Source organism: Zalophus californianus, chromosome 1, assembly GCF_009762305.2.
Source record: "Zalophus californianus isolate mZalCal1 chromosome 1, mZalCal1.pri.v2, whole genome shotgun sequence".
Lineage (NCBI taxonomy): Eukaryota > Metazoa > Chordata > Mammalia > Carnivora > Otariidae > Zalophus > Zalophus californianus.
In genome coordinates, this window is record NC_045595.1 from 65,675,788 (window position 1) to 65,701,604 (window position 25,817).

A 25,817-nucleotide genomic window follows, 5' to 3' on the forward strand; every position below is an offset into this window, starting at 1 on the left:
AAACAGTATTGCACAAAAGGATACAAAATTTCCACAAATACATTTTTCAAATTTTAGAAATTGGACCGTGGACATACATTCACCCTACAAATAGAAATACTTTGGTATACAAGTATGGGATGCATTGCCCTATGAAGTTCTAAGAAGTGCCCCCTCTCAGGATGGTGGCAGAAGGGAAACCATCCAGATTTCTTAAGGGAGCAGTCCCCCAGAAATAAACAGTGACTTCACAAAGATGCAGAGACGACATGAGGGATGGTAGGGAACACGCCAAGCCATCACACTCAGAGGAAAGGGAAACAGGCTCGGTCACTGCCAGCAAAAGGCTGACTGGAAACCTGGGACCCGTCAGCATTTATCTGGGGATCTTCCACCTCTCTGTCCAAGGGACTCGGCTGTGCCGACCTCCAACCCCTTCCCACTGCCTGCCTGATATGGCTCTCACGCCCCCCACTCCCCCATCTGCCAAACTTGCCCAAATTTGTAGAATGTCGGCCACAGACCACAAGAGTTGTTCTCCCACAATCGCAGTGGGAACAGGTGGATCTGCAACAGTTGAATCAATTTCCCCACCTCTGAAAGCCAAAGACCTTTTTCCCGCAATTCTGACATGTGCCATTTTTCACATTCTAACATCTCTACAATCGGGACATGTGTGACAACTGATTTTGACTCTCAGTGGCAAAACATTTTCCAACGGCACATCTTAAGTCGGTACAACCTTAAATGCGATCAAACGCAATATTTGAAAACAATGGCCTGGTCATTGGCAGAACTTTAGTCCGTGCCAAGATAAGCACAAGAGAGCTCCTTTGTCACTGGCAAGGATATGTTACATCGTGTTTTATGGTTTTCAGTTTTTGCCTAATCCAGGCCACTGACAAAGCCAGCTCACGGCCAGGTCGTTAAGAGTAATAACTCAAGGCAGTGATGCAAAAAGTCCTCCATGCGTCACTCCTACACGGAGTGGCTGGGTCCTCCGCTGCAGTGAGCAGAGCCAGTGAGGCCCTGAGCACCGCGTCAGCTTCCACAGCACCCTCTGTGAGCAGTTAGTTGGACAGTGAAGTAGTCCTGGCCAGGGTCCCCAACAAGAAAATACGGAGTCAGGACAGCTAAGATAAAACAGCACTAACATCCTGTTTCACAGCTTAGACAGGAGCGCACTAGCATTCTGCTTTGCAGCCTTTGCAGAATTGACTTCTGCAAAACGTCCTAAAATAAGACAATTAACCACAAAGCACTTGTCACTATCACAGGCAAGGGGCAGTTAAGACATAAGCCCCCAGATGTCAGCAAAAAAGACCATCAGCATGTTGACATTAACCTAATAGGTAGATAATGTGACCAAAGCCCTGATTGGCACAACTCAGCACAACCTGGCTGCTTAAGATAGTTCCACAGAAGAACTCATTAAAAACCGCTAAACTTAGAAACTCCAGGGGCAACCCACTCGGGCCCCCCTCCCTCTCCGGGAGCTTTGTACTATCCCTCAGTAGACTTTGCTCTGCTGACCACCACTCTTCGTCTGACCTACCTCTTCTTTTTTCCAAGCGGCATGACCAAGAACCACGGGCATTTAAGGCAGAGAAATCCTGAGACACCTCCATCAGCCCTGCCAGGGTATTTTGATAGCAAACAGGACTATTTCTCGGCATATTGGAGAAACACATGCAAACATCACAGGAAAGAGCACAAATCACATAAAATCAGTAGCATAGAGGGGGAAAGATCTCTAAGTAGCAACAGAGAAAACTGAAGTCTGATTGGCAGAGCTTTAAGTGGTTTCTGCGAAAGGATTTTCTTGTTTTTACAAGGACATGAGCCACCAAACCTTCCAAAATGCTTTCTAATGTGAAAATCAGTTCCAGTCTAACGACATAAATAAGCCACAAAGAAACACCCTGAAATTATCTCCCCAGGAGCCGTTCGAATAAAATAACAAGGACTTAAAAAAAAAAAAAGGAAAGAAAGAATGAACAAAGGCTTCCCCCTCCCCCTTCCAACTTACTGCCCATAGTGGTGAAGACTCCCACGAGGAAATCAGCAACCTGGATCTGGTCTGGAGTGCCTTGCAGAAGTCGCAGACCCTCAAAAAACATGCGAGCTGCTTCATAAGGTTGGAGCAACCGCAGTAAGGAATAGCCCGCTTGGTAGTATCCCTGGGACAGAAGAAAAGCAAAACCGTAACTCGCCCATCTCTTCCAACCAGCTGCTAAAAGGAAAGGCAAGATTGATGAGCTGGGGAAATGGACCGTAGAGGTTTCACTTCTATGAAAACACAGATTTCTAACAAGCACTGGAGACAGCATTCCCACATCACGTTGTGTGCCACATTTTTCCTGTCATTTTTTAACCGCGAAGAAAATAATCAGTTTCAAATCCATGACTGATACAGCATCTAACACATGACACGGAGCGAGGAAGCAGGACTGGTTCCAATTATATGTGTGGCTTATTTATTCATGCCTCCAGTCACAGCCCGGGCAAGAAGAGAATGAAAAAATCCTATGATGACAGAGTTCCAGAAAAGAATGAGATTGTCATGTAAACACAGAAGTTGTTCCCTGTTCCTTTCAATCAAAGTAAACACAATTTCCACTGGGTATGTAGCCGAGGGAAAAAAAAAATGAAAATGGTAATGACAAGCATTGAGATGTATTGAGCTCCACATTGTGGGCCATGTACACCAGAGGCAAAATTTTTTTTCTTTCTGTAGAGGAAAATTACAATGAGTAACAGAGGAAAATGGTTTAGTTTTGCCTATATACAAACTGCGTACGTTGAGTAGGAACAAAATGATACTGCTTTTCTCCTCTTTGATTCTCTAAGGGAATCCACACCAGGACCTACCAAGACAGCATTCTAAGATAATAAATAAAAAGTGTTCACCAACCAGCTTAATAAAAAAAAAAGCAAGCACTTAAAAATTCCACTTGACACCAAATCTCTGGTTATTTATCGATTTGTTTTCACCTTCATTTGAAAGTCTAGAACCTCAGATAACAATCAGAAAAAAGGGGTGGGAGAAGGTGGGTTTTTTTTTTCCCCCAACTCGGTAAGCTGGATACAGAATTCCCCACTTCCTTGCCCTACTCAGATTTAAGTTTCTTTCATCTTTTACTTTGGCAGGGGAATGAAGAGGATCAGAATATGCCACCCCAAAATATGACACTTTGGCATAAGGGTTATCTTGAGCCCAAGGCATTTGAGATTCAACAGATGTAGAAAGAAGCCTTCCTGGAGCTTCCCTTATCTGACTAAAAGCAGAAAGTCTAAAAAACGAGGACTGCCATAAATCCCCTCTCCCAGGGAATTCTTATGGCCATGAAGAAGACAGAAATCGGCACTGTGGGACCAACACTGCTAAGCATTGCTAAGATAGCCTTGCTTTCCCTCCCATTAGTTTCCCCCATGTACGTGTGTTCCCACAGTCCAGGGCTCCAGATGTCTAAACCCCTTTCCTTTGTCTGACCTGTCTCCACAGTTTATTGCTCTCTGTTAAAAATGTATATGAGCTCTAGGGGCGGGGCTCAGTCAGTTTTAAGCTTCTGACTCTTGATTTTGGCTCAGATCATGATCTCAGGGTCACGGCATCAAGCCCCTTGTAGGGATCTGCTCTCAGTGCCAAGTCTGCTTGTCCCTCTCTCTCTGCTCCTCCTACTCTCTCTCTCTCTCTAAAATAAATAAAATATTTTTTTGAATGTATATGAGCTCTCAAGCCTAAATGTATATGAGCTCTCAAGCCTATCTGATTTTCTTGGGGTCTTTCCTAGGAAGGCCCCTGTGTCATGTAAAAATTATCACAAAATAAAATTTGTATGTTTTTCTCTTGTTAATTTGTCTCTTGTCAGTCAAATTTGCAGGGCCCCAGCCATTGAACCAAAAGAAGGAAGACAGAAAGCGTTCTTCTTCCCCTACAGAGGACATTTGGGAGAGAACCGGAGGTGGGAAAGAATGGGGAAAGAGGAAGACACCCAGGAGTAAGAATGGGGGCGGGTCCTGGTCGCTGTGCTGCCACAGACTGAGGCAGGCCTGGCCCCTCAAGGAAGTCCGGCCACCGCCTGAGGAATGTGCGTATGCCCCCAACTCCTTCCCTCCCCGCCCCCAATCCAGTTGGGGGATGGGGAAAATCCTAAAATGCCTCTGAGGAGATTTCCTCAGGAGTGCTTTCCCATTTTTAAAACTATTCAATAATTCCTAAAGTATCCATCCTCCAATAGAAGAGGCCTAAGGTAAAACAGACAAATCGCTCCCTCAGGGATGTAGAATCCGTAGGTCAAAGCCCCTGGCCACTTCCCGCTGTTCCACTTCTAGCAGTCATACACAAAATGCAGACCCCTGAGGAAATCGTGCAAACTCCTGTTTACCGAGAGTGCCAACAACTTGAACTAAGGTCTCTGAATCCTTGAAGCAACTCTAGGATCCTGGTAGCATCTCCCTCTACAGTCGGGGGGGAAAGGAAGGCTTAAGGAGGGAAAAGGCGCTCCTCCGGGCTGCTGAAACCAGTCCGCAACAAGGCCTGCGCTTTTCCCACCTCCGCGCCTCGCTCTCAGTGGTCTATATCACTAACGGGACACGTCACTGTATGTGCCTCAGGTGGCTCCTGAATGGCAACTCCATTATGGTCTCTGATTCTGCTTTCCGTCCTCCTCCAAACCGATAGTGAGTTACTCAAAAGCTGGGATGGTGTCTGCCTGTCCGTTTGTTTGCCTCAGGCATGAAGAACGTTGAGGTGCCTTGCAGAATGGGCACTGACAGCATTTCAGCTGAGAAAAACAATCAAATGGTCGTTTATTGACCTTGGCTAACACCAGAGAGCGGCTGGCTGACTGGCCTCCCAAACCTCCCCTGATCTCCACGTAAGAAGTTCTTTCTGAAGAATCCGTGTCATGTGTCCCCGCAGCTAGCAAGTGAAACAATGATGTGAAGTGAAACTTTGCTACGATGAAACTTGAAAGCACCAAAGAACACTTTAGACTCCCAGCGGGGAGGTAACTACATCAGAACACAAGAGCTCCCCGCACACACACACACACACACACACACACACACACACACACACACACACACACACGGGCATTTCCACACTGGGCCACCATCATTGTCGTTAGTCTTCTCCCGAGGGGCTCGCATGCCCTAGGGGCATCTGTCTGAAGTGCAAAGAGTTGAATGCAAAGCTCTCCTCATATTTCCATTTTTAAAAAGAAGGGAGGAGGGTCGCCTGGGTGGCTCAGTCGCTTGGGCGTCTGCCCTCGGCTCAGGTCATGATCCCAGGGTCCTGGGGATCGAACCCCTGCATCGGGCTCCCTGCTCAGCAGGGAGCCTGCTTCTCCCTCTGCCTGTCTGCCTACTTGTGTTCTCTCTGGCAAATAAATAAATAAAATCTTTAAAAAAAAAAGAAAGGGAGGAGAGGCAGCAGGTGAGGAAAAGACAGGCAGGGTCCCCGGCTGTCACCGTACCTTCACGTAGGTTGGATCCCACTGGAGACATTCCTTGGCTGCCACGAAGGCCTCATTCCATTTCCCAAGGCTATAAAACGCACTGGATTTGTTGCACAGCAACACAGCCAGCTCCCTGGGGGGGACCCTGTCAGAAAGAACAGACCGGACCGGCGGTCAGTAGAGCTGTCTTTCTGCAAATACAGAAACCACCCTTGAAGGCCACAATGCTGGGCCTGGCTGCCACCATCACCAGTTAACGTCCCAGTTACACCTATCACGTCTGGCCCTCCAGCCCCCACTGCCCCAGAAAACCCGGGACAAGTCTGTCCCTCCTCACTCCCAAATCGTCCCCTCCTTTTCATGACAAATGTTCTCAACACCTCAGTTCTACCTCTGACTCATCTCCATGGATCTTTTCATTTTTTAGAGACCACCTTGGTGAAGATGCTGTGAAGGTGCTGATCGGTCCTAAGGACAGGAAGGATGGGAGTTCCCACTGAGCCTCAGCAGAGACCACTGACTGGTGCAGTGTGGGGTGAGCCCCTCCACGTGCATGTCCACGCTGGATGGATGCAAGCGTATCACAGGAAGGGCCTTTCAGAACATGTGACCACACCATCCCCACGGAACTACCATGACAGGTGCAGGATGAGCACCGTTGTAGTGTAGAGACAGGGCAGCCCTAACATTTGCAGGACCCAGGGCCAGAGTGCAAATGGGGCTCACATACCCTGGGGCTAATCCGCACTGTCCAATATGGTAGCCACTGGCTATGTGTAACTATTCATATTTAATTTAATTTAAATAAAATTTAAAATTCAGTTCCTTAAATGTATTAGCCACATTTCAAGTACTCGATACCCACATTTTGTATTATAGGACATCTTCATCATCATAGAAAATCCTATTGGACAGTGCTAGCCTAAGTATTTGAAGATCATAAATCAAGTTCACAAAGTGTTCCATAAAATACGTTCTATCTTCCTACTTTACAATAACTGGTTCAAATTTAGAACGGTAGGAAATGTGTCAGGGCAGAGTGATCCAGGACTGCACCCCTGCCCACTCCCTCCACCTCAGCCTTCATCCTGCACTGCAGGAGGAACGATTCCAAGTGCTGTCCACACCCCTGAACTTGGTCAGCCCTGGGAAGAATGGGCTGTGGGTAGGAGGTCTGTGAAGACCCTGGAAGCAGAGTCCATGGGCAAGAATTCCAGGGTCTTGGTACCTATGGAATGAACCAAAGGGGAGGAAAAGACTCTGGGTGGGTAAAGCCTGTGGCCCCACAGACTCCTGCCTGGGTGGTGGGCCCAGCTGGAGGGAAGCCACAGGAGGGCCCTCTAAAGCATGTCAGGGCGGGTCCCTCTTGCCTGGGTCTAGGCATAACACTACCAGGTTGGTGCCAAACCACAACAGAATTTGAAGACAAATGCAAAGTGTACCACAATATGTTAAAGCCCAGGTGCCATTGGATTCAAAACACATGAGCAAAAAAAAAGCCAGGCTTATACCTCTTTTTTACTGAATATTTTAATTGCAAAAGTACTACAAAATCATTATAGAAAAGTTAGGTGATGCAGATAAGCACAAATAAAAAGCAAAGTAAAAAGCATCTCTACTACTGCCCCATCCTCAGTGCTTTATGTTTCCGGCTTCTGTCACTGCCCATCGTTCCCGCTAGGTGAAGGGACGAGGGCCCGAGAAGCACAGAAGGGGCAGTGGGACAGCCAAGGGGTGACTGGCAAGGAAGCTGTTACTGCAGGTGTCCAGCCCAGATACCCTGGCCAGGGCAGTCATCCCCAGCTGCAGTGAACACTGGCTGCCGCTAGGGGCTCCCAGTGCCCTGTTCTCCAGATTTGCCCTCAGCCTAATGGGATCTGCCCTCTCCCCAGGAAGTTATGCCCCTGCTGTGAACTAAATTGTGCCCTTCCATCCATATGTTGAAGGCCTGCCCACCACTGTGATGGTATTTGGAGATGGGGCCTTTGGGGAGGTAATTAGGTTTAGCTGAGGTCATGAGGTGGAGCCCTCATGATATGAAGAGACACCAGAGAGCTTCCTTTCTCTCTCTTCCTCTTTCTCTCTCCACCCTGTGAGGACACCGTGAGAAGGTAGCCATCTGGAAGCCAGGAAGAGAGCTCTCACCAGAAACTCAACTGGCCAGCACCTTGATCTCGGACTTACCAGCCTCCAGAACTGAGAGAAGTAAGTTCCTGTTGTTGACTCCACCCAGTCAATGGTATTTTGTTACGGCAGCCCAAGCTGACTAGTACAACCCCACTCCTTAGGACAACTCCTAGGGGCCAGACAGCCATCAATAGATGGCTGGCTGAAGTGAGAATCAAAAGGTCAGCTCCCTTGCCCCAAAGTGGGACCAGCTCTGCAGTAGAGCTCATGCTCCGGAGCTCCCCCAGAGGGTCAGGCTGAAGCTGCCTCTGGTTGACACACCATCCCTGCCTGGAACCTTCCCCTGACCCATCCTGCTTCCCTTGGCCCCCTCCTCCTGAGAACATATGCTCAGTAAACCACAAGCACTAAATCCCTATGTCAGCTGGCAGTGGCCGGAAGGCAGGCTGCAGGTGATGAGCAAGGGCAGCAGTGTCAGGAAAGCCATGAAAGACAATATGTGAGGGTCCAGGCAGAAGTCCCATTAGTGGCCCCACAGTGTGGGGTCGGTCTACAGTCATAACCACTACACAACACTTCCTCTTTAAGAAAGTCAGATGCTATGGGCACCTGAGTGGCTCAGTTGGTTAGGCATCTGCCTTTGGCTCAGGTCATGATCCCAGGGTCCCGGGATCGAGCCCTGCATCGGGCTCCCTGTTCAGCGGGGAGCCTGTTTCTCCCTCTCCCTCTGCCTGCTGCTCCCCCTGCTTGTGCTCTCTCTCTCCGTGTCAAATAAATAAATAAAATCTTTAAAAAAGAAGAAAAAAAAGAAAGAAAGAAAGAAAGAAAGAAAGAAAGAAAGAAAGAAAGAAAGAAAGAAAGAAAGAAAAAGAAAGAGAGAAAGAAAGAAAAAGAAAGAAAGAAAGATGCCTTGCACTCCAGGCCCAGCTTTGACACAGTTCTGATCTGAGCCAGGAGTGGCAGAATTACAGACCCAAACCAATTACACTCAACTCACATCCAGCTAGAGTGTAGACACCAAGGTGCTAGAAGGTAGGAAGTGGGAGGCATGGTTCAGTAATTTCATTCAGTGGCATTTCCCAGCACAAGTTTAGGCTGCATGCACCCCACAAATGACAACCTCTATTGCAGCTGTTCCCAAAGCATGGTGCGGGAACCTCTGGGGTCCCTAAGACCATTTCAGGTGGTCCACAAGGTCAAATATTTTCACAATGGTAGCAGGCTGAATAATGGTCCCTAAATAATATTACCTTTTATTGGCAAAAAAAAAAAAAACCACCTTTGCAGATGTGATCAATTTCTAGATCTTGGGGGGAGATTATCCTGGGTTAGGATTCAATCACAAGGGTCCTTGTGAGAGAGAGACGGGGGAGACGTGATACAGAACAGGAGACAGTGAGACAGTGCAACAGCACACTGGAAGGATGCACTTTGAAGACAAAGGAAGGGGCCACAAGCCAAGGTGTGCAGGCAGCCACTCAAAGCAGAAAAAGGCAAGGAAATGGATTCGCCTCCGCAAAAGATCAGCCCCACCGACACCTCAATTTTAGCTTCGTGAGACTCACATTTCAGATTTCTGACCTCCAAAACTGAAAGATAATAAACATGTATTGTGTTAAGCCACTAAATTGTGGTAATTGGTTACAGTGGTCACAAGGAACTAAGATATTATGTGCCTTTTTCACACATTCTCTCACATGTACTCGAGGAATCTTCCCAGGCTACATGATGTGTGATATCCCAAAGGACTGAATGTAGAAGCAGATATGAGAAGTCAGATGTCTTCTATTGAGAAAGAGCTCTGCAAAAATGAAAAATGTGCCACTCTTCTCACGAAGCTTCTGGTTTTGGAAAATACACTTATTTTTCATTAAAATATGTTCCCGAGGTTGACATGGAATGAGTTTATTACTGAAATTTTAAGGAGGTGATGAATACATATTTTAAATTTATCTTAGTTTTAAGTTCGAATCCAGGCTATAGTGATAGCTACAGCTTACATAAACAAAAGGCTCTTAGGGGTCCTCCATAATCGTTAAGCATGTCATGGTACTTAAATGCTTGGGTACAGGTCGACTTGAAGGGGCAGGGAAAGAGATGAGCCTGAGCTCCCCGGGGAACGCACTGTAGCCAGGGCGGGAAAGGGCACAGAGAACCAGGAAAACGAAATAAATGACAGCGGAGACGTTGGGGCCTTGGATCATCCCAGGAACTCTGATTCCCATCACCAGACGAAGGGGGAAGTTGTGCAACAGTCCCCTGTGTTTCACTTTCCATTTCCCTATCACTTAGTATTCTCTGTGCAGTTTCTGAGCTCACAGTACTGGGAGGATACTTAGGAAGGGGGCGGAGAAAGAAAACAGAAACTAGGCGGTGTGGTAAGAAACGGGAAGAAAACATAAGTGACAGAGGGAGTTTCCATTTACTGAAAAAAACAAAAACAAAAACCAAAGGTGCGGGGTAAACCCCAGCACTTACCCCCACTGGTATAACTGCAGGAGGATCTGGATGGCTTCGTCGTACTTTCTGATGGCCAGAGAGAAGTTCCCGTTCTTCAGGACGTGGTTGCCAGCCTCTTTGAGCTGCTCGGCGTAAGCTGTGGGGTCCATCCTGTGAGGAGACGAACTTAGGGCTCGCCGCCCGGCCCCGCACAAAACCCGTCTCCCTTCCCGTCTGCATTGCTGGGAGTCTGCAGACGCACTTTGTTCATTCTGGCCCCGCCCACCCGCAGAGAGCACATCCTGACCACGCCCCTCAAGCCCCGGGGACCAGACGGGGCGTCTGCTGAGCCCATTTCTTCCTCAGTTCTCGTCTGACCTGGGCGGCAGCGGCCAGAGCGATTCCATGTACTCCGTGGCAATGATCAGCCAAGCACTGAGGGAGGAGGCTGCTGCCAAGCACGAGACAACTCACAACCTCGCGGGTAGCGTGCGCCCGTGAAGTGGCAGCTATTCCCCAAACGGGCACTAGTGTTCCTTTCTCATTTACCCACCGCTACGGCCCATAAGGAGGCACTGTCCCCACTGTTCAGATGAAGAAACTGAGGCTCACGGAGGTTCAAGTCACTTTGCCCAAGCATCTGCTAATGGCATTTCCCGGTTCTGACATCACGTCCAAGTTTCTGCTCTTGACCACTGCACCACACCACCTATCGGTACAAGCAAAACTCAGTGGGCAGTCCTCTCATTCTCTTGGGAGGGGGAAAAGGGAGCGGAAGGGCAGTTCCAAAGGCCTCCATACACAAGGGGCTAGGTCACAGGGCCACAACCACCGCCTCTCCCGCCCTCCTCCCTGCCTAAAACACTTATTAAAGTAAGCCTCAGAGTACTTGTCCCTCAGATTACTTCTTGCAGGTCACGACTTTTGTCTTACTCTTTTTGTAGCCCACAGACTAGCATATAACCGGTGCATAAATATTTGTGGTGTAACAGATGTGAAGGCTGGACCCAGACGGTTACCTGTTACTGATTCTGTCTGGGGTGGCCTGGGGAGTCGGAGACAAGTGACTGGAGCCCTACCTGCCGGTGGAGCCCAGGAGTGTTTGCTGTACAAAGGTAATAGAAAGGAGAGCGTCTAGGGAAGCCTGGAGAAGCAGCCACCAAGGAGGCAGAGAAAAGGTGGGGCTCAGAAGAGATGTCCCTTAGGATCTCCTCCTCTCAGGGTGGCAGTAGGAAGGGGAGTCTGAAATACAAGCGAGGACAATTCAGGTGTTTGCATAGGCCATGTACCTGAGGGGGGGGGGGGGTCACACAATCTATGGGGGGGGTATTATTGATCTTAGCTAATGAGTCATATTATTTTTATCATTTCAAATCTTGGTGAGGGGTTTTGGGACAGGGGAAGCAGATCCAAGCAGATATAAGTGGTGGCCTATTTTAAACCCATATGAGCTTACCAAGGATGGGGTTTTGGAACAGCGCTGCATTCCTCAGCCAGAGCTGAATCTGAATGAGGCTCATGGTTCCTAAACAAGTGAGAGTACAAAATTGCACCTATACTTTCCGTTAAATAATCTCTCAATGCCCTGACTCAAATTTACACAGAGATGACTGAGTTGAACATGAAAAAATGTTCAAGAGTTGATTGACTACAGATATAAACATGTTTCTCTTCTGAGTATTGTCAGCTATCTGTCCAGTTTTTTACACTGGCCATGACCAGACAACCAGGAAAAAGAAATCACCATTAACAACTGACAAAGATTAATATGCTTCTTTTGGGTTCCCTGCTCAGCGGGGAGCCTGCTTCTCCCTCTCCCTCTGCTGCTCCCCCTGCTTGTGCTCTCTTTCTCTCTCTCTTTCTCTCTCAAATAAATGAATAAATAAAATCTATTAAAAAATATGCCTCTTTTAATTTTTTTTATGAAGTAATCTCTATGTTCAAGGTATGGCTTGAACTCATGACCCCAAGGTCAAGAGTCTCATACTCTACCATCTGAGCCAGCCCAGCACCCCAATTATGCCTCTTTTAGAAATACCTTTCCACTGCAAGAAAAGGCCATGAATTTGTCCAAAATGTGTAAGGCCCTAAACACACAATTCACACAGGAATACAAGTAATTTCTAAGTATATGGAGAGCAGATAAACAGGATCCCCCTCACTGATGAGCAAAGAAATGAAGAATTACAACAACAAGGTATCACTGGAAAATACTTTAAAAAATGACCCCAAATATTGGGGTCATATACTACATCATGTTGCTTACAGGGGAAATATACTACATCATGGACAGATTTAGTCTCATGGATGTTTGCCACAGTGAAAAAGTATAAATAACCCTAGATGTCCTACAACTTGTAATGGATTTGAATCAGTTATAGAATATCTATATGGTAGAACACCACACAGTTATTTCAAAAATCATTTTGTAAAAGAATATTTAATGACTGGCTAAGTTAGTAAATGAAAAATACAGTCTACATAAATAGGGGTATAACCCCAAATTGAATTTTTTTCAAGATTTTATTTATTTACTTGAGAGAGTGAGGGAGAGAGAGAGCACAAGTGGGGGATGGGGGCAGAGGGAGAGGAAGAAGCAGACTCCCCACTGAGCAGGGAGCCCAATGCGTGGCTCAATCCCAGGACCCCCAGATCAAGACCTGAGCCAAAGGCAGATGCTTAACCAACTGAGCCACCTAAGCACCCCCCCAATTGAATTCTAAACACATATAATATATTGAAAATATGCCAAAATGTTAACTAACAGCCACACCATCAGGATTAGGCAGGGTTTTGGGGTGCCCGGGTGGCTCAGTCATGATCCCAGGATGCTGGGATCGAGCCCCACATTGCGTTCCCTACTCAGCTAGGAGTCTGCTTCTCCCTCTCCCACTTGTGCTCTCTCTCACTCTCTCTCTCTCTCTCTCTCTCAAATAAATAAATAAATAAATAATCTTAAAAAGAAAAGCCTTAAAAAAAAGGATGAGGCAGGGTTTTAATTTTCCTTCTTGTGCTTTTCTGAATTTTCAACTGCTCTACAATGTACAACATTAATAATCAGAACATAAATGTTATTAAAATGAGACTCTTTAAGGGCTTAATTGAAGAATTTAAAAGCAAAACATTTCCACTGTATTTACAAATACAATAAAAACTATTCATGAGAGAATTTGGGGTTTTTTTCATACTCCTCTAGACACCAAGAGTGAGCTCTTAAGGCTAAGTGAGCAAATATCGAAAGTATTCCTTCGCTTGTTTCTGCTTTTTCTTGGTAAAATCACATCACAGGAAATAGGGGGATTGCCAACCACCCAGAAGGCTTTTTGCTTCTTAATAGGATTTATTGGCCGTCACATTCTCATTATAGGGAAGAATGTTTTACATCTCTTCCTTAGAACACAGGGCTCAGTTGCTGAAACTTTTTTTTTTAACAACTGGGCCGTCTGTTTATAAGATGAAATCGTTGAATACAAGTGGTAAAGGCAATGTGCCTGATGGCTAATAGGTACTGAGCACCTACTATGTGCTTTATGTCAATCATGCCACTCTGTCCTTACAAGAAAGCCCATGAGGTAGTCATGATCGTCCCCATTTGACATACAGGGAAACTGGGGCTACTTGCCACAGTTACCTAGAAGGTGGTGGTGCTAGAATCCAAACCCAGGTGGTGTGACTTTAAGCTATACAGAGGCTCAAAGGTCAGCACCCAGTCAATCCCCCAGGCATGTGATGATTTGGTTGACACCCAGCACTCACTTCCAGTTTTGCTGGTGGTATGACAGCAGTTTCACACTTTGACTGTGTCCCTATCAGAATTCAGGGTCCTTTTGTGGGGAGGTGTCATGGGCTGCCTACTTACACCCAAGGAAGTTAGAAGCAAGAAAAATACAAATGCACTCAGATTTCGAAACAAGCAAATCTGAAACATAGCAGAACCAGGTTATTGTGTCTTTTATTACTTGTGTATTAACACATGAAATTCTGTAACTGACTTACAGGAATAGAGTGAAACCTGCAAACGGGTGGGCTTGAGGCCACTAAAATGGGCAGAGGGAGGCTTCACTTTCATACATTATCTGCGTGCTACTCGAAATCTTGATAGAAAATTCACTTTTCTTGTTTTGGGGTTTTTTTTTCCCCTTTTTATTAAAATCTTTTCAAAAGACCCCAAAACCAGCCAATGATCTAAGATGAAATCTGGAATGCTGGGAATAGAGAGTTCCAAATTGAGGCCAGGGAGAACAGTTCTTAAAACTGACTCCTTCCTACTCCCCACAAGAGAGAAGGCAGCCACAGATGGTCCGGGATAAAAATCCAAAGTCAGGAGGCACCTGGGTGGCTCAGCCAGTTAAGCATCTGACTCTTGGCTTTGGCTCAGGTCTTGATCTCAGGGTTGTGAGTTCAAGTCCGATGTTGGGCTCTGTGCTAGGCATGGTGCGTACTTTAAAAAAAAAAAAGAAGAAGAAGAAGAAGAAGGGAGGAAGGAAGAAAGAAAGAAAGTCCAAAGTCAGAACTCATTCTGGGGACTTCATTTAGTTTTCTTTGCCTTTCTTTTTTCCTGAGGGGAAGGGTGCAAATGGGGAAGAAGAGTATAGAGATTTTCTTACGAAACTCACTCACATTTTTTCAAAAGGCCTGTGGCAAACTATGAAGTGCTGGGCTCAAGCTTTTCCTACTTGGGTGTTTTAAATAGAACAAGAAAGACCAGACCATTGTGTTGGCCCCCCTGAGCTGTCTCACCAGCCTGCCATGGGGTAGGGGACAGAAGTAAAGCTGGGGAGGAGGTAATGGCTGCCAAGGGCTAGACAACCTGGGATCGTGGAGGCCATCCGAGGGTTCTAGAATTCATCTTAAATGCAGTTGGGAAAGTAGCAGTGTCCATTACAACTTTCTGTGATGATGGGGATGTTCTGTTCTGTACTAGCCAATACAAGAGCCACTAGCCACAGGTGGCTATGACACCTTTGAAATACAACTGGTCCAGCTGAAGAACTGAATTGTTTATTTTATTTAATTTTCACTAACTTTAATGTATACAGCCACAGGTGACCAGTGGCTGCCATGCTGCACAGCACAGAGCTAAAGGGTTTTGAGCGGGGGATTAAGAACTAACTGCATCAATGCTGGCTTTGGGCAGGATGGAGAGAAATGGGCCACTGTAAGACCAAGTCAGGAGGCAGACAGACTCCACGGGAGGAAAGCGCAGGGAAAGTCAACACCAAAGCTTTTAGTCAAACCTTACCTTGCATTACAGAAATAAAAGCTCCTATTTCAAACACATACATGTAATGTTGAATTATCTTCTCTACACACACACACAGCCTAGCCCCTGAGGACAGCCATTCTGATGACACTGAATCAAATGGGGTAAAGTATATGCTCTGTGAAGTACACAATGTGGGGAAATACACAAAAGCCTGAGGATGGATCCCCTGTGACTATCAGGGATATACCAGGTAGAAATATATTTCTATATTCTATAGGGGAAGAAAAAGAAGTATCTAGAGAAAATTTTCTCTACCACTTTAAAATGTTTTTATAGGGGCACCTGGGTGGCTCAGTCAGTTAAGCGTCTGCCTTTGGCTCAGGTCATGATCCCGGGGTCCTGGGATCAAGCCCCACATTGGGTTCCCTGCTCGGTGGGGAGCCTGCTTCTCCCTCTCTCTCTCTCCCTGCTGCTCCCCCTGCTTGTGCTCTCTCACTCTTGCTCTCTCTAATAAACAAATAAAAATCTTTTTAAAAAATAACATGTTTTTATAAAACTTATCTAATTTTTAAAGGATGATACTAATGTGAGAGTAGGCAGACCAGCGGAACAAAACAGAATATCCTGAAACAAATATATACTATGAAAGAATTCCACGTGTGGTAAGGATGGCTTTTTAATAGGAAAAGAATGAATTGGTTTGGTACAACGGACTGTACATCTGGAAAAGAAGTTAAATTTGTAACTGGTACCATGTGATAGGCCGAACAGGAGACACACACACCCCTGCCGAAAACGTCCATGCCCCAAACCCAGAACCTGTGAATGCAAAAAGGGACTCTGTAGATGTAATTAAGATTATAGGCCTTTAGACAAGGATATCATCCTGGATTACCCAGGAGAGCAGAGTCAGATCATAGGAACACTTAAGAGCAGAAAACCTTCTCTGGCTGGAGTCGAGATGATGCCAGAAGAAGGCAGGAGAGATGCAGCAGAAAATGTGAAACTAGAGAAAACCCAGACTCATCACTGACTGCCTCGATGATGGAGAGGAGGCAACATCAAGAGGAAGGCCGGTGGCCCTGGCACCCGAGAGAGGCCCCTGGGTAACAGTCAGTAAGGGCCCAGGGCCCTCAATGCTATAGCTGCAAGGAGCTGGATCCTGCCAGCAACGTGAATGAGCCTAGAAGGCGCTTCTTTGCAGACCCACCCGGTAAGAGCCCAGCCAGCCAACACCTTGACTTCAGCCTTGTGGACCCTGCCAAGTTAACCCAGACTTCTGACCTCCCGACCATGACACAATTCATTTATGTGGCCACTAAGTCAGTGGTCATTTGTTATGGCAGGAACAGAAAACCAATACAAATTGTGTAATGAAATGCACAGCAACATACAGAACCTCAAAAATAGTATGATGAGCAAAAGAAACCAGACTCAAAAGAATGTCTACTGTGTGGTTCCGCTTGGATGAAGTTCTAGAACTGGCAAATCTTAGAAAGCAGAACAGTGGTTGCCTAGGGAGGGAGGGCTATTGACTGGAAAAGGGAATGACTGCACTTTTGGGGGGAAAGGAAATGTTCTATATTAAAGCTCATCGAACAGTACACTTAAAATCTGCACCTTTTATTACATGCAAATATCTCACTTTTTAAAAAACCATTGAGAAAAAGAGATCATAAAGGCAGTAAGAGAAAACATAGGTACAAATTTTAGATCATCTGCAACTGCTCTAGGAGGAAATTTGGGAATACTGAACCAAGTGACACATACATAGAGCCTTTGACCCAGCAATTCCAATTCTGGAAACCAATCTTACAGATGGATTGCACACACCGGAAATGGAAAATGTACAAGATTATTCACTTGTCAAGTTGTAATTATAAAAGAGTAGGACGAGCATTAATGCTCATTAACAGGAGACTGGTTTAATAAATTATAGTGCAGCCCCCACAACAAAGCCTTACAAAAGTAAGAAAGAAAGAAAAACAAAGGATGAAGATGCTTTCTATGTACTGATCTGGGATAATCTCCAAATATATTTGAAAAAAGCAAATGCAGAATAGTGTGTATATCACGTTACCTTTTGTACAAGTTAAAAAAAAAAACAGAGGGAAGAGTTGAATAAGAATTTATACTCGCATTTGCCTACATGTGCATAAAGAAGTTCTGGAAGGATCCACCAGAAATAAAATTATTTACCTTTACTGGGGGATGGGGCAGAGGGCAGAGGAGGGGGACCTACTCTCTCCTTTCCATGGGAACCTTTTATATTTTTGGATTCTTGAATTAGATAAATTCAAAAAAGTTTTAATTCAATGAAAAACACTATGTAATCTTCACACTCAAGAAGGCCATTCTTATTATAGCAAAAGCAGAAACCATAGACAAGAATTCATTAAAAATTAAAAACCTCTGTACATCAAAAAGCCTCCCAAACACTGTGAGTCGGCGAGATGATGGGTGGAGAGTCACTCACCTAGAGCTGATGGCCGGGTAAAGGGCGGGGTGGGGGAGCGTCTGTCTTCGGAAACAAATGCACACACTTCCCCACAGCTAGTTAGCCAAATGGGAATGTATTCTACAAACATATTTCTTTCACGTACATGGGATATTAACTGCCTCGTCCTTTGTGAAAGCAGAAGTGTGATACAAATCCGAAAGTCCAATAAGTGGAGACCTTTATACAAAGAAAGGTACAGCTGAGTGCAGAACACGATACAGTTGTTAAAACCATGAGCTGATCTAAGTAAGAGGAAGCCATGTCAAGGTGCACAATGAAGGTGAATAAAGCAATCTGGAGACCAATTTGTAGAGGTACTTGGAGAGCTTAAGGATGTGTGTGTGCGCGTGTGTGTGTGTATACACTTGACCTACCGGGAGAATTTCTGGAAGATCTTAAAAAGCGAACAAGAATGGTGATCTTTGGGGTGTAGGTCTGGGAATGGGGAGAACATTCCCAAACAATGATAGAATGAACCTCTGTTGAGGTAAGTCACCCAGGTTGTGGTAAGTAGTTATTGCAGCCCTAGGAAACGAAGGTGACACCTTTCTGAATATGCTCACAGAATCATATACATAGAAAGGACTTAATAAAGTGAGATGGTTGGACTAAAATTTCTGGAGCAAGGAAGCCAAGGCTCAAAGATTTGGGGGCCTGACCACGGTCACACCGTGGTGAGCACCAGAGCTGAAACCCGGGCTGACTCCCCAGCCTCCGCCCCGGTGCCCTGGTCCACAGCACGGGGGGGGGGGGGGGGGGGGGCAGGAAAGCCAGGACCAGAAGCCACGCCTTGCCCCTGGTCTGCGAAGGTTCGGGTTAATGGTACTGGCCGTGATGACTTCTGTAGGTTATTTGAGTGTAATCCCTGCAACATTTACAGAACCTTTGCTTTGTTTACCCAGCAAAGAGAAAATATTTGGTAAAAAATACAGCCCTAGTATTGGCCTGTTTCCACAGGGGTTCCCTGAAATTAACAGTCAGTTAAACCGCTACAGCTGAGAAAATCTGAGCTTCCAGGCCTTCCTTGGATGAGGAGTGGGAGGGGGTCAGCCCTGTAGCATCTGAAAATGGCCCCAAGCTTTCTCTACTGGGACTGTTCCTTTGAAAAGAAGGGCCGACCTCCTGCTTACAGGCCCTAATAAACTCTTGTCAGCTGGACAGTCACCAGGGTGAGCATGCTCGGGAATGGCTGCTAGGCTCACCACAGAGGCCTACTGAGGGGAGGTCTGGGGTGCACAGAGGCAGGCCCCAGGGCCTCCCACGTGCTCTATGTGCCAGACCTATGGGCCAGAATTCCCTGACAGAACCCTTCCCCGGGACTTTTGAATCAGAACTTTGGGAAGAGCCTCCTCTGGTACTGGCAGCTGATGCAGGAGGCTCCAGAGGGCCACAGCCTTATCCCCCACCCTGAGAAGAAGCCACTCTGGGCTGAGAGAATACAATACCTACACCCAGAGAGAGCAGAAAGAGGGGCTCCCTCCACATTTCCCTGCCTCTGAGGCCCAGCTCCTTCCCTACCCCTTCTCAAGTTACTAGAGACATCAGCAGCCTTCTAGAACTTTCCCCCTTTTACCTAAACAATTTGAGTTTTTATTTGCATTCACTAGAAAGAGAGGAAGTGAGAGCGGCTTGCCCATTTCATCCCTCTCTGCAGGTTCACATTAGACAAAGATTTCTACCAGGGGTGTCCTGACCCCATCCCACTCCAGACATCTCCAATCACCCAGTAGTCCTTCCTTCAGGGCCTGAAAAGCCCTCAGAATCCTTCCCCAACATTCACTCCAGGTGGCACACATCCATGCCCCAAACGAACCCTATGTGCCATTCCCAGTTGCACACCAAAGATTTGGGCCAAAAATCAACTTGTGCATCCAAACATGAACACCAGAAGTGCCCTAACCAGGAAACAACAGGCCGAAGACAAGGCAACTGCTCCCCACCTCTCCCTCAGCTTCATCATCCCTAAGAGGCACCCAGGCCTCAGAACAGCTGTCCCCAAGTCCAGTTTGCACACACCCTCTAGAGACATCTTCCCCACTGGCCTGGGTTACTACATCATCTGCCTTGTGATCCTCCTCCTGCCCCAGCCTCACCCAGCTCCAGCTCAGCGTCCTCACCATCACTGGTAAGACAGTCCCCAAATCCATCAGACCTCATGCTGTGGGGCGGGGGGCGGGGTGGTTAAAAGCCTCCGGGATCTCCCATTCCACCTCCTCTCAGGCAACATTTCCATGAAAGTTCCCAAAGGTTTCAGACCCTGTGTGCAGCTTTTATACAGTTTAACACCCTGAGTTACAATCTATCTACTCCTCTCGACATGTATCTCCCACATAGCCTTTATGCTTCACACCCAGTGCTAGGTTTTTCTGCCTTCCCCAGTAAACTAAACTCTTAAGGGAGAAACTAAGTCTTACTGAGTCTTATTATGTCTGCAACCAAGGGCTCAGCATTGTTAAATGAATAAATGACTTTCTGGCTATTTCTTTACTCATCAGATTAAGCTAGAGGAATGGCAAAGGAAGAAAGGTTCTGGAGTTTAATTCGAACTAGGCAATGTCACTCCTGGTTTCAGATTTCTGACCATCTCCTGGAAAGCCAAGAATATCAGCTGCTCCTGTGGAAAAGGACACAAATTTAATAAAAGTCAACCGCATAAAGGACAAACCAGAAACAACCAGATAAGTCCAACCAAAATCTGCCAAAGCGGTCAGCTACTTGGGGAAAACAAATTTATAAACATCTGTTGAAAATTCAACAGACACACACAGGGCCATATATTCCCATGTGAAATTATATTCCTGGAGATTCAGAAATACTGAAAGCAAAGAATAATCCTATAGATCAGTGGTTCCTAGACTTTTGGAACTGACAAACAGAAACATTTACACACAGAGAAAAGAAACTGAAGGGTACCGGGAGCCTGGGTGACTCAGTCGGTTAAGCCTCCAACTCTTGATTTCAGCTCAGGTCATGATCTCAGGGTCTTGAGATAGAGCCCTGCACCAGGCTCCATGCTCAGCTTGAGATTTAATCTCCCTCCTCCTCTGCCCCTCCCCCCTACTCATGCACACTCTAAAAAAAAAGAGAGAGAGAGAGAGAAAGAAAGAATTGCCAACTCTTTATTTTGCCAAATAAGAACATTTTTTAAAAAGCGTACCATCAAGGAAGACCTGCCTGGCCAGTTCAGTCACTAGAGCATGTGACTCTTGATCCCAGAGTCGTGATTTCAAGCCCCATGTTGGGCATAGTTTACTTTAACATTTTTTTAATAAAAAAAAAATTTTAAAGGTATACCATCTACTGCCCCTAGAATTTCACAAAAGAAGGAATTTTTAACTCACCAAATAAAAGGGGTGGGGGGGAGGAAGAATGTAAGCTCAGACTAAAGATTCTTGCAAAAGGATGAACCAAGAACCTTAGATACACTATAGGCTTGGACGGTGTGCAGATAGTATGAGCTTTGAGAGTAGACATTCCAAATGCCTAAAATTACGCCAGGTCCCCAGAAGGTACTCAAGAAATATATCACTAAAGGCAAAGACGGATCAATTATAACTCCTAGTTCTGAAGTGGTGTCCCGATCACTTGACCTCCCTCCCAGCTGGGAGCCAGTGATGGGCATGATTTCTCCTCAGTGTGTGCACAGACTAGCATCCTTCCATTTTGCTATTTGAATGAGAGTAGTCCGAGGCAGCTGTGTAATCACAGCTGAAATTTACTGAGCACTTAATATGTGCCAGGCCCTGTGCTAAGCCCTTCTTGGGCATTTTCTCATGGAACATCCCTAACAATGCTAGTGAGGGAGGTATAATTATTATCCCAATAGTACCGGTCGGGAAACAGCTTCATCAAGGTGAAAGGACTTCTCTAAGCAAGGTACAAACCCAAGTCTGATACCAACTGTTCACAACTCTTCGAAGCAGATAGATGCAGAAAGGGTGAGGGTGTTTGGGGAAAACAGAAAGGATGGCCTTCAAAATTAAAATCAAATCCAGGGTCACCTGGCTGGCTCAGTTGGTAGAGCGGGTAACTCCCAACCTCAGTTGTAAGTTCGAGCCCCACGTTGGGTGTAGAGATTACTTAAGAATAAAATCTTTAAAAAAGATAATAAAGTCTTTACAAAAGCAAACCTGAAGGAAACTGAATAATGAGCATTCCATACTCTGTCTCAAGACAGATGAGGAAGGTAAGCATCAGCCAACACAGGTTGCTTACAAATCCAGACTCGGTGTCCATGCTAAATCCGGGCTGCCCAATAATTGCCACATTCCCCTCAGTTAGCTTTCCCACTCTCCGTTGGAGCACCTGGGAGCTATAGATGGTTGCGAAGTCAGGGGCAGCCCCCAGGGAGGACACAAGGCCCTCCTATGACAGCCCTTGAAAAAAGGTGCTTTCTCATTCATTCAAAGGAGAATTTGGAGTTTGGTTACCAGCAGCCCTGTCATCTTCTCCTCCAGATCCACCCCAAGCCTCTCTTTAATCATTTAAATACTACTTAATGGCCCCCATTCCAACTCCCACCCTCAAATCCACAGCAGTCTGCTTCCCCCTCAATCTGGAAGGCAAGACGAACCCTGCAGAGGACTAAAACACCAGCCACTGCAGCCTGGGGAGGGTCCACAGGTGCCCAGGAGCTCCCCATAAACAAAACAGTCTCCCCCAGGCAGGGACCCTGAAAGGCACACCCGGTGAAGGGAGGTCCCTTAGCGGTGCTGGGAGGACCTGAGTCCTCAGCTCTAACACCGCTGACAGATTCCTGAAACACTGGGAACTTGAACTTGGCCTTTAAAAAGGATGAACTTTGGCCAGCCTGAACAATTATTCATCCACAGCCTCAGCCTTCTAAATAAAACACAGAGTTAGACACACACACACACACACACACACACACACACACACACACACACACACACCCTTCATCTTAGCTTTCCAGTATTCTCCAACCCTATGTGCCTGCCATGTTGTAGCCACATAACCCCAAATTCTTCTGGCTCCCTCTCTCTCATATGCCTCTGCAGTGCTGGAGCTAATGCCAGAAGGAGAATATAAGGTTATGGATGTGTCCTCGTATGAGAAAGGCCAAAAACGGGAGATCAGAGTCACCCTTTACCTCTTCCAGGCCACATAAGCCTAGGCCGGTTTCCTTCCTGGAAAACAGGGACAACATCACCTAAAGCACTGGACTCTCCATTTCCTCAGTCAGTCAACACACATTAGTTGAATGCCTAATATGTGCTGCGAAGCTGCTGGATGCCTGGGATATATGGATGAACACAACCGATCGAAACGCTGCTGCCCAGAAGCTTACATTCTGGGGCAAGGACATCTGTAAAATGGGGATTGTTCATAGTACTTCCATGACAATTACATAAGAGAATATCTGAAACACACCCAGCATATAGCCCAGCTCAAGGGCAACTGTTATTATTATTATTACTATTATTATATTGATATTTAGAGTCTAAGCCCTTTTGCTCACTGTTATTCTTGAGAAGAAGCTGTTTCTTTTACCTGGACTGTCCCTCTCTCCCCCCTGGCACCCCTCAATCTGCCCACTGTAAGTTCTCTTTATCTGCCCAGGCATGGTTCAACACTAACCTCCCCTACTTCCTCCTGGGAAGGATTCAGGAGCTAGCAACTGTCTTAGAGTGTTTGTCTACATCTCCACGGATGCTTTCTCACAGGTCTGCCTGGCATTAACTCTGCTCTACCACCACCAGAAGCACCTCCATAGGCCAATGCAGAGCCCTCAGTATATGAGGAGAACTGACTTGGACAATGAAGAGCAAAAAGAGGTGAGAATAGGTAAGACCCTGAGGGGAGAAGAAAGGGCCTATCAGAGAGAAAGTCTAAGGGCCAGACTATAAGGACCCTTAGTCCCTGGCCAATAAGTTTAGACTTGAGTGAGCCCTCAAAATTACCAATTTTTGAGCCTCCAGGGAGAGTGGACCCCAAAGGGCAGAGGATGAGCTGGCCCAAAGGTGACCAAAGGAGAGCGCCCTGGAGGCCACAGCTGGGTATGAAGCTCATTCCCGTTCAGGGCTGTGAGCCAAGTATTCTTGTCACCGGCAATCAACTTGCCCAGTACAGCACTATAATTCTCTATATTTTCTATATTGTGTAGTGCTGGCTTGGATTCCCCCAAAATATCATCAGCATTTTCCAGGGCTAGCAATCTTGTTCCCTTTCCAAATGCTACTCCACTGATAGGAGGACCCAGTGCTTCAAAATAAAAACATCTCAGTCTAAGCGGTGTTGGAACGTCAGACACAGACAGAGCCAAATTCAGACCCAGCCTGCCTCTGACAGACAGAGGGTCCCACCAGCTTGCCAGGCTCATAAGAGCTCAGGTAAACACATCACGGTGAGTGCAGGTGGGCAATGATACAGACAAGGCAAAAGATGGAGTCAGTTCAAGCAAACTGGGTCCAAGGTATCACAGGTAAAGCTCATTCACCCTTCCAGATATTCAACAAAAGCAAGGAAACAAGGCAATGCTTTACGTATGAATGTTGAGACCAAGAAGAATGCCTGGTCAGGCAGAATGGACAACCATGCTGACCAAAAGAAGAACACTGCTCTCGGTTTGGGCACTGTGACATTTTGGGGTCCCAAGATGTCTGGTTCAATACTTTTTAAGTTTAAACCTGAATGTTCGCCCCCACCACTGCCACTGTCCCCACCATCAGTCTCTGCCGTAACTCGAAGTGTCATCTTGGGTAAGGAAATTGTCCATTTCCCCTATTTCCTCTTTCCTGTAAAGATTTCTTATAACAAGGATTTGATGGCCATAAGAACTTCAGGCTGCACTCCAAGGAAGCTTGTTACCAAAGCCATGAGGCCATACTCAGCTGTGTCACTGACTGGAAAACCAGAGGCAAGCCAATGTCAGCTCCACTTCCCCAGCTGGAAAGGCAAAGGAGAGTTTATTCCTCAAGGTCAAGTGAAATAATGCCACACTCTTGACAACGGCCGGAGGCCCACAGCCCAACCTCCACTTCAGTTCTTAAAAACATCCACAGGATCGCTTTACCCTTCTCAAACACGGGACCTCCAGGCTCCACTTTGGCTACTAAAAAAATCTGCAGTACTGTATGATCTCTCTTGTATGTGGAATCTTTAAAAAAAAAAAAAGGCTCATAGATACAGAGAACAGATTGGCGGTTGCCAGAGGTAGGTAAGGAGGATGGGAGAAATGGGTGAAGGGGGTATACATTAATTAAATAGAAAATTTAAAAAACAAAAACAGCATAACTGATCTGACTTTGCATACCTCACTCTGGAGAAAAGACTTTCATTTATTTTTGTTTTCCATCATTCAATTAACTCTTAACACCCATATGTACAAAATGCTCTTACCCATTCTATGAACAGAAAAGGATTCACAGATGTCTAAGACATGGTCTCCACCTTCCGTACAACTTCAAATCTTAATTGACAGTTAATGAGGCTATATGAGTGGCATATGATAAATGCCAAAACATAAGCTAGCCCTTAAAATAGTGACGAGGATATGGTAGATGCTCACCAAATGTTTTGATAAAAAACCATATGTGTAAAATTATTTTTACAGCATTTATCTTTTGTGTCTAAGGAGGATAAAAGGAAGGTGGGACAATAGTCCAGAAAACTCTTAGTGACATTTTCCCAGTGACAGCTAAGACATTGAGATGAAAGATGGGGCCACACCTTAAGTGAACCTAGAGTAAAACAATAATAATAATAATAAAGTCAGCAGCTGTAGACCTAAAAAAGGGGGGAGGGGCAGTGATCCTGAGAGATGGGAAATAAATGAGGGGGAACCTTGGGGCGCTTAGGTGGCTCAGTCAGTTAAGCGTCAGGCTCTTGATTTTGGCTCAAGTTGTGATCTCAGAGTCGTGCGATCAAGCCCTGGGACAGGCTAGCTCTCGGCGAGGAGTCCACTTGAGAGTCTCTCTCCCTCTGCCCCTCCCCCCAGCTCTCTCTTGCTCTCTAAAATAAATGTCTTTTAAAAATAAGTAAAAAATAAATGAGAGTGAACCTTATAGTTGTCACAATTTACTGCCAAAAATCATTTCCTGAGCCTAGCACATGCAGGGGAAACCTAAGCAAAAAGAAGGGGTGG

At 46.1% G+C, this 25,817-nt stretch overlaps 1 protein-coding gene across 5 annotated transcripts in view; it reads right to left on the minus strand.

Moving 5' to 3' along the window:
• The window catches only part of TRANK1 (tetratricopeptide repeat and ankyrin repeat containing 1), a 100,303-nt gene that overhangs the window by 72,019 nt on the left and 2,467 nt on the right, over positions 1–25,817 (minus strand). For 2 of the 5 annotated variants that reach the window (XM_035726657.1, XM_027582772.2), the window contains exons 2-4: positions 10,047–10,178; positions 5,460–5,586; positions 2,009–2,159 (exon numbers count right to left, since the gene is read on the minus strand). In XM_035726657.1, coding sequence (XP_035582550.1) covers positions 2,009–2,159; positions 5,460–5,586; positions 10,047–10,178 — 410 coding nt within the window. Of the gene's footprint in view, positions 1–2,008; positions 2,160–5,459; positions 5,587–10,046; positions 10,538–10,560; positions 10,578–10,619; positions 10,674–25,817 lie in introns of those variants that run through there. The other 3 variants (XM_027582775.2, XM_027582774.2, XM_027582776.2) reach the window with 3 other exon arrangements.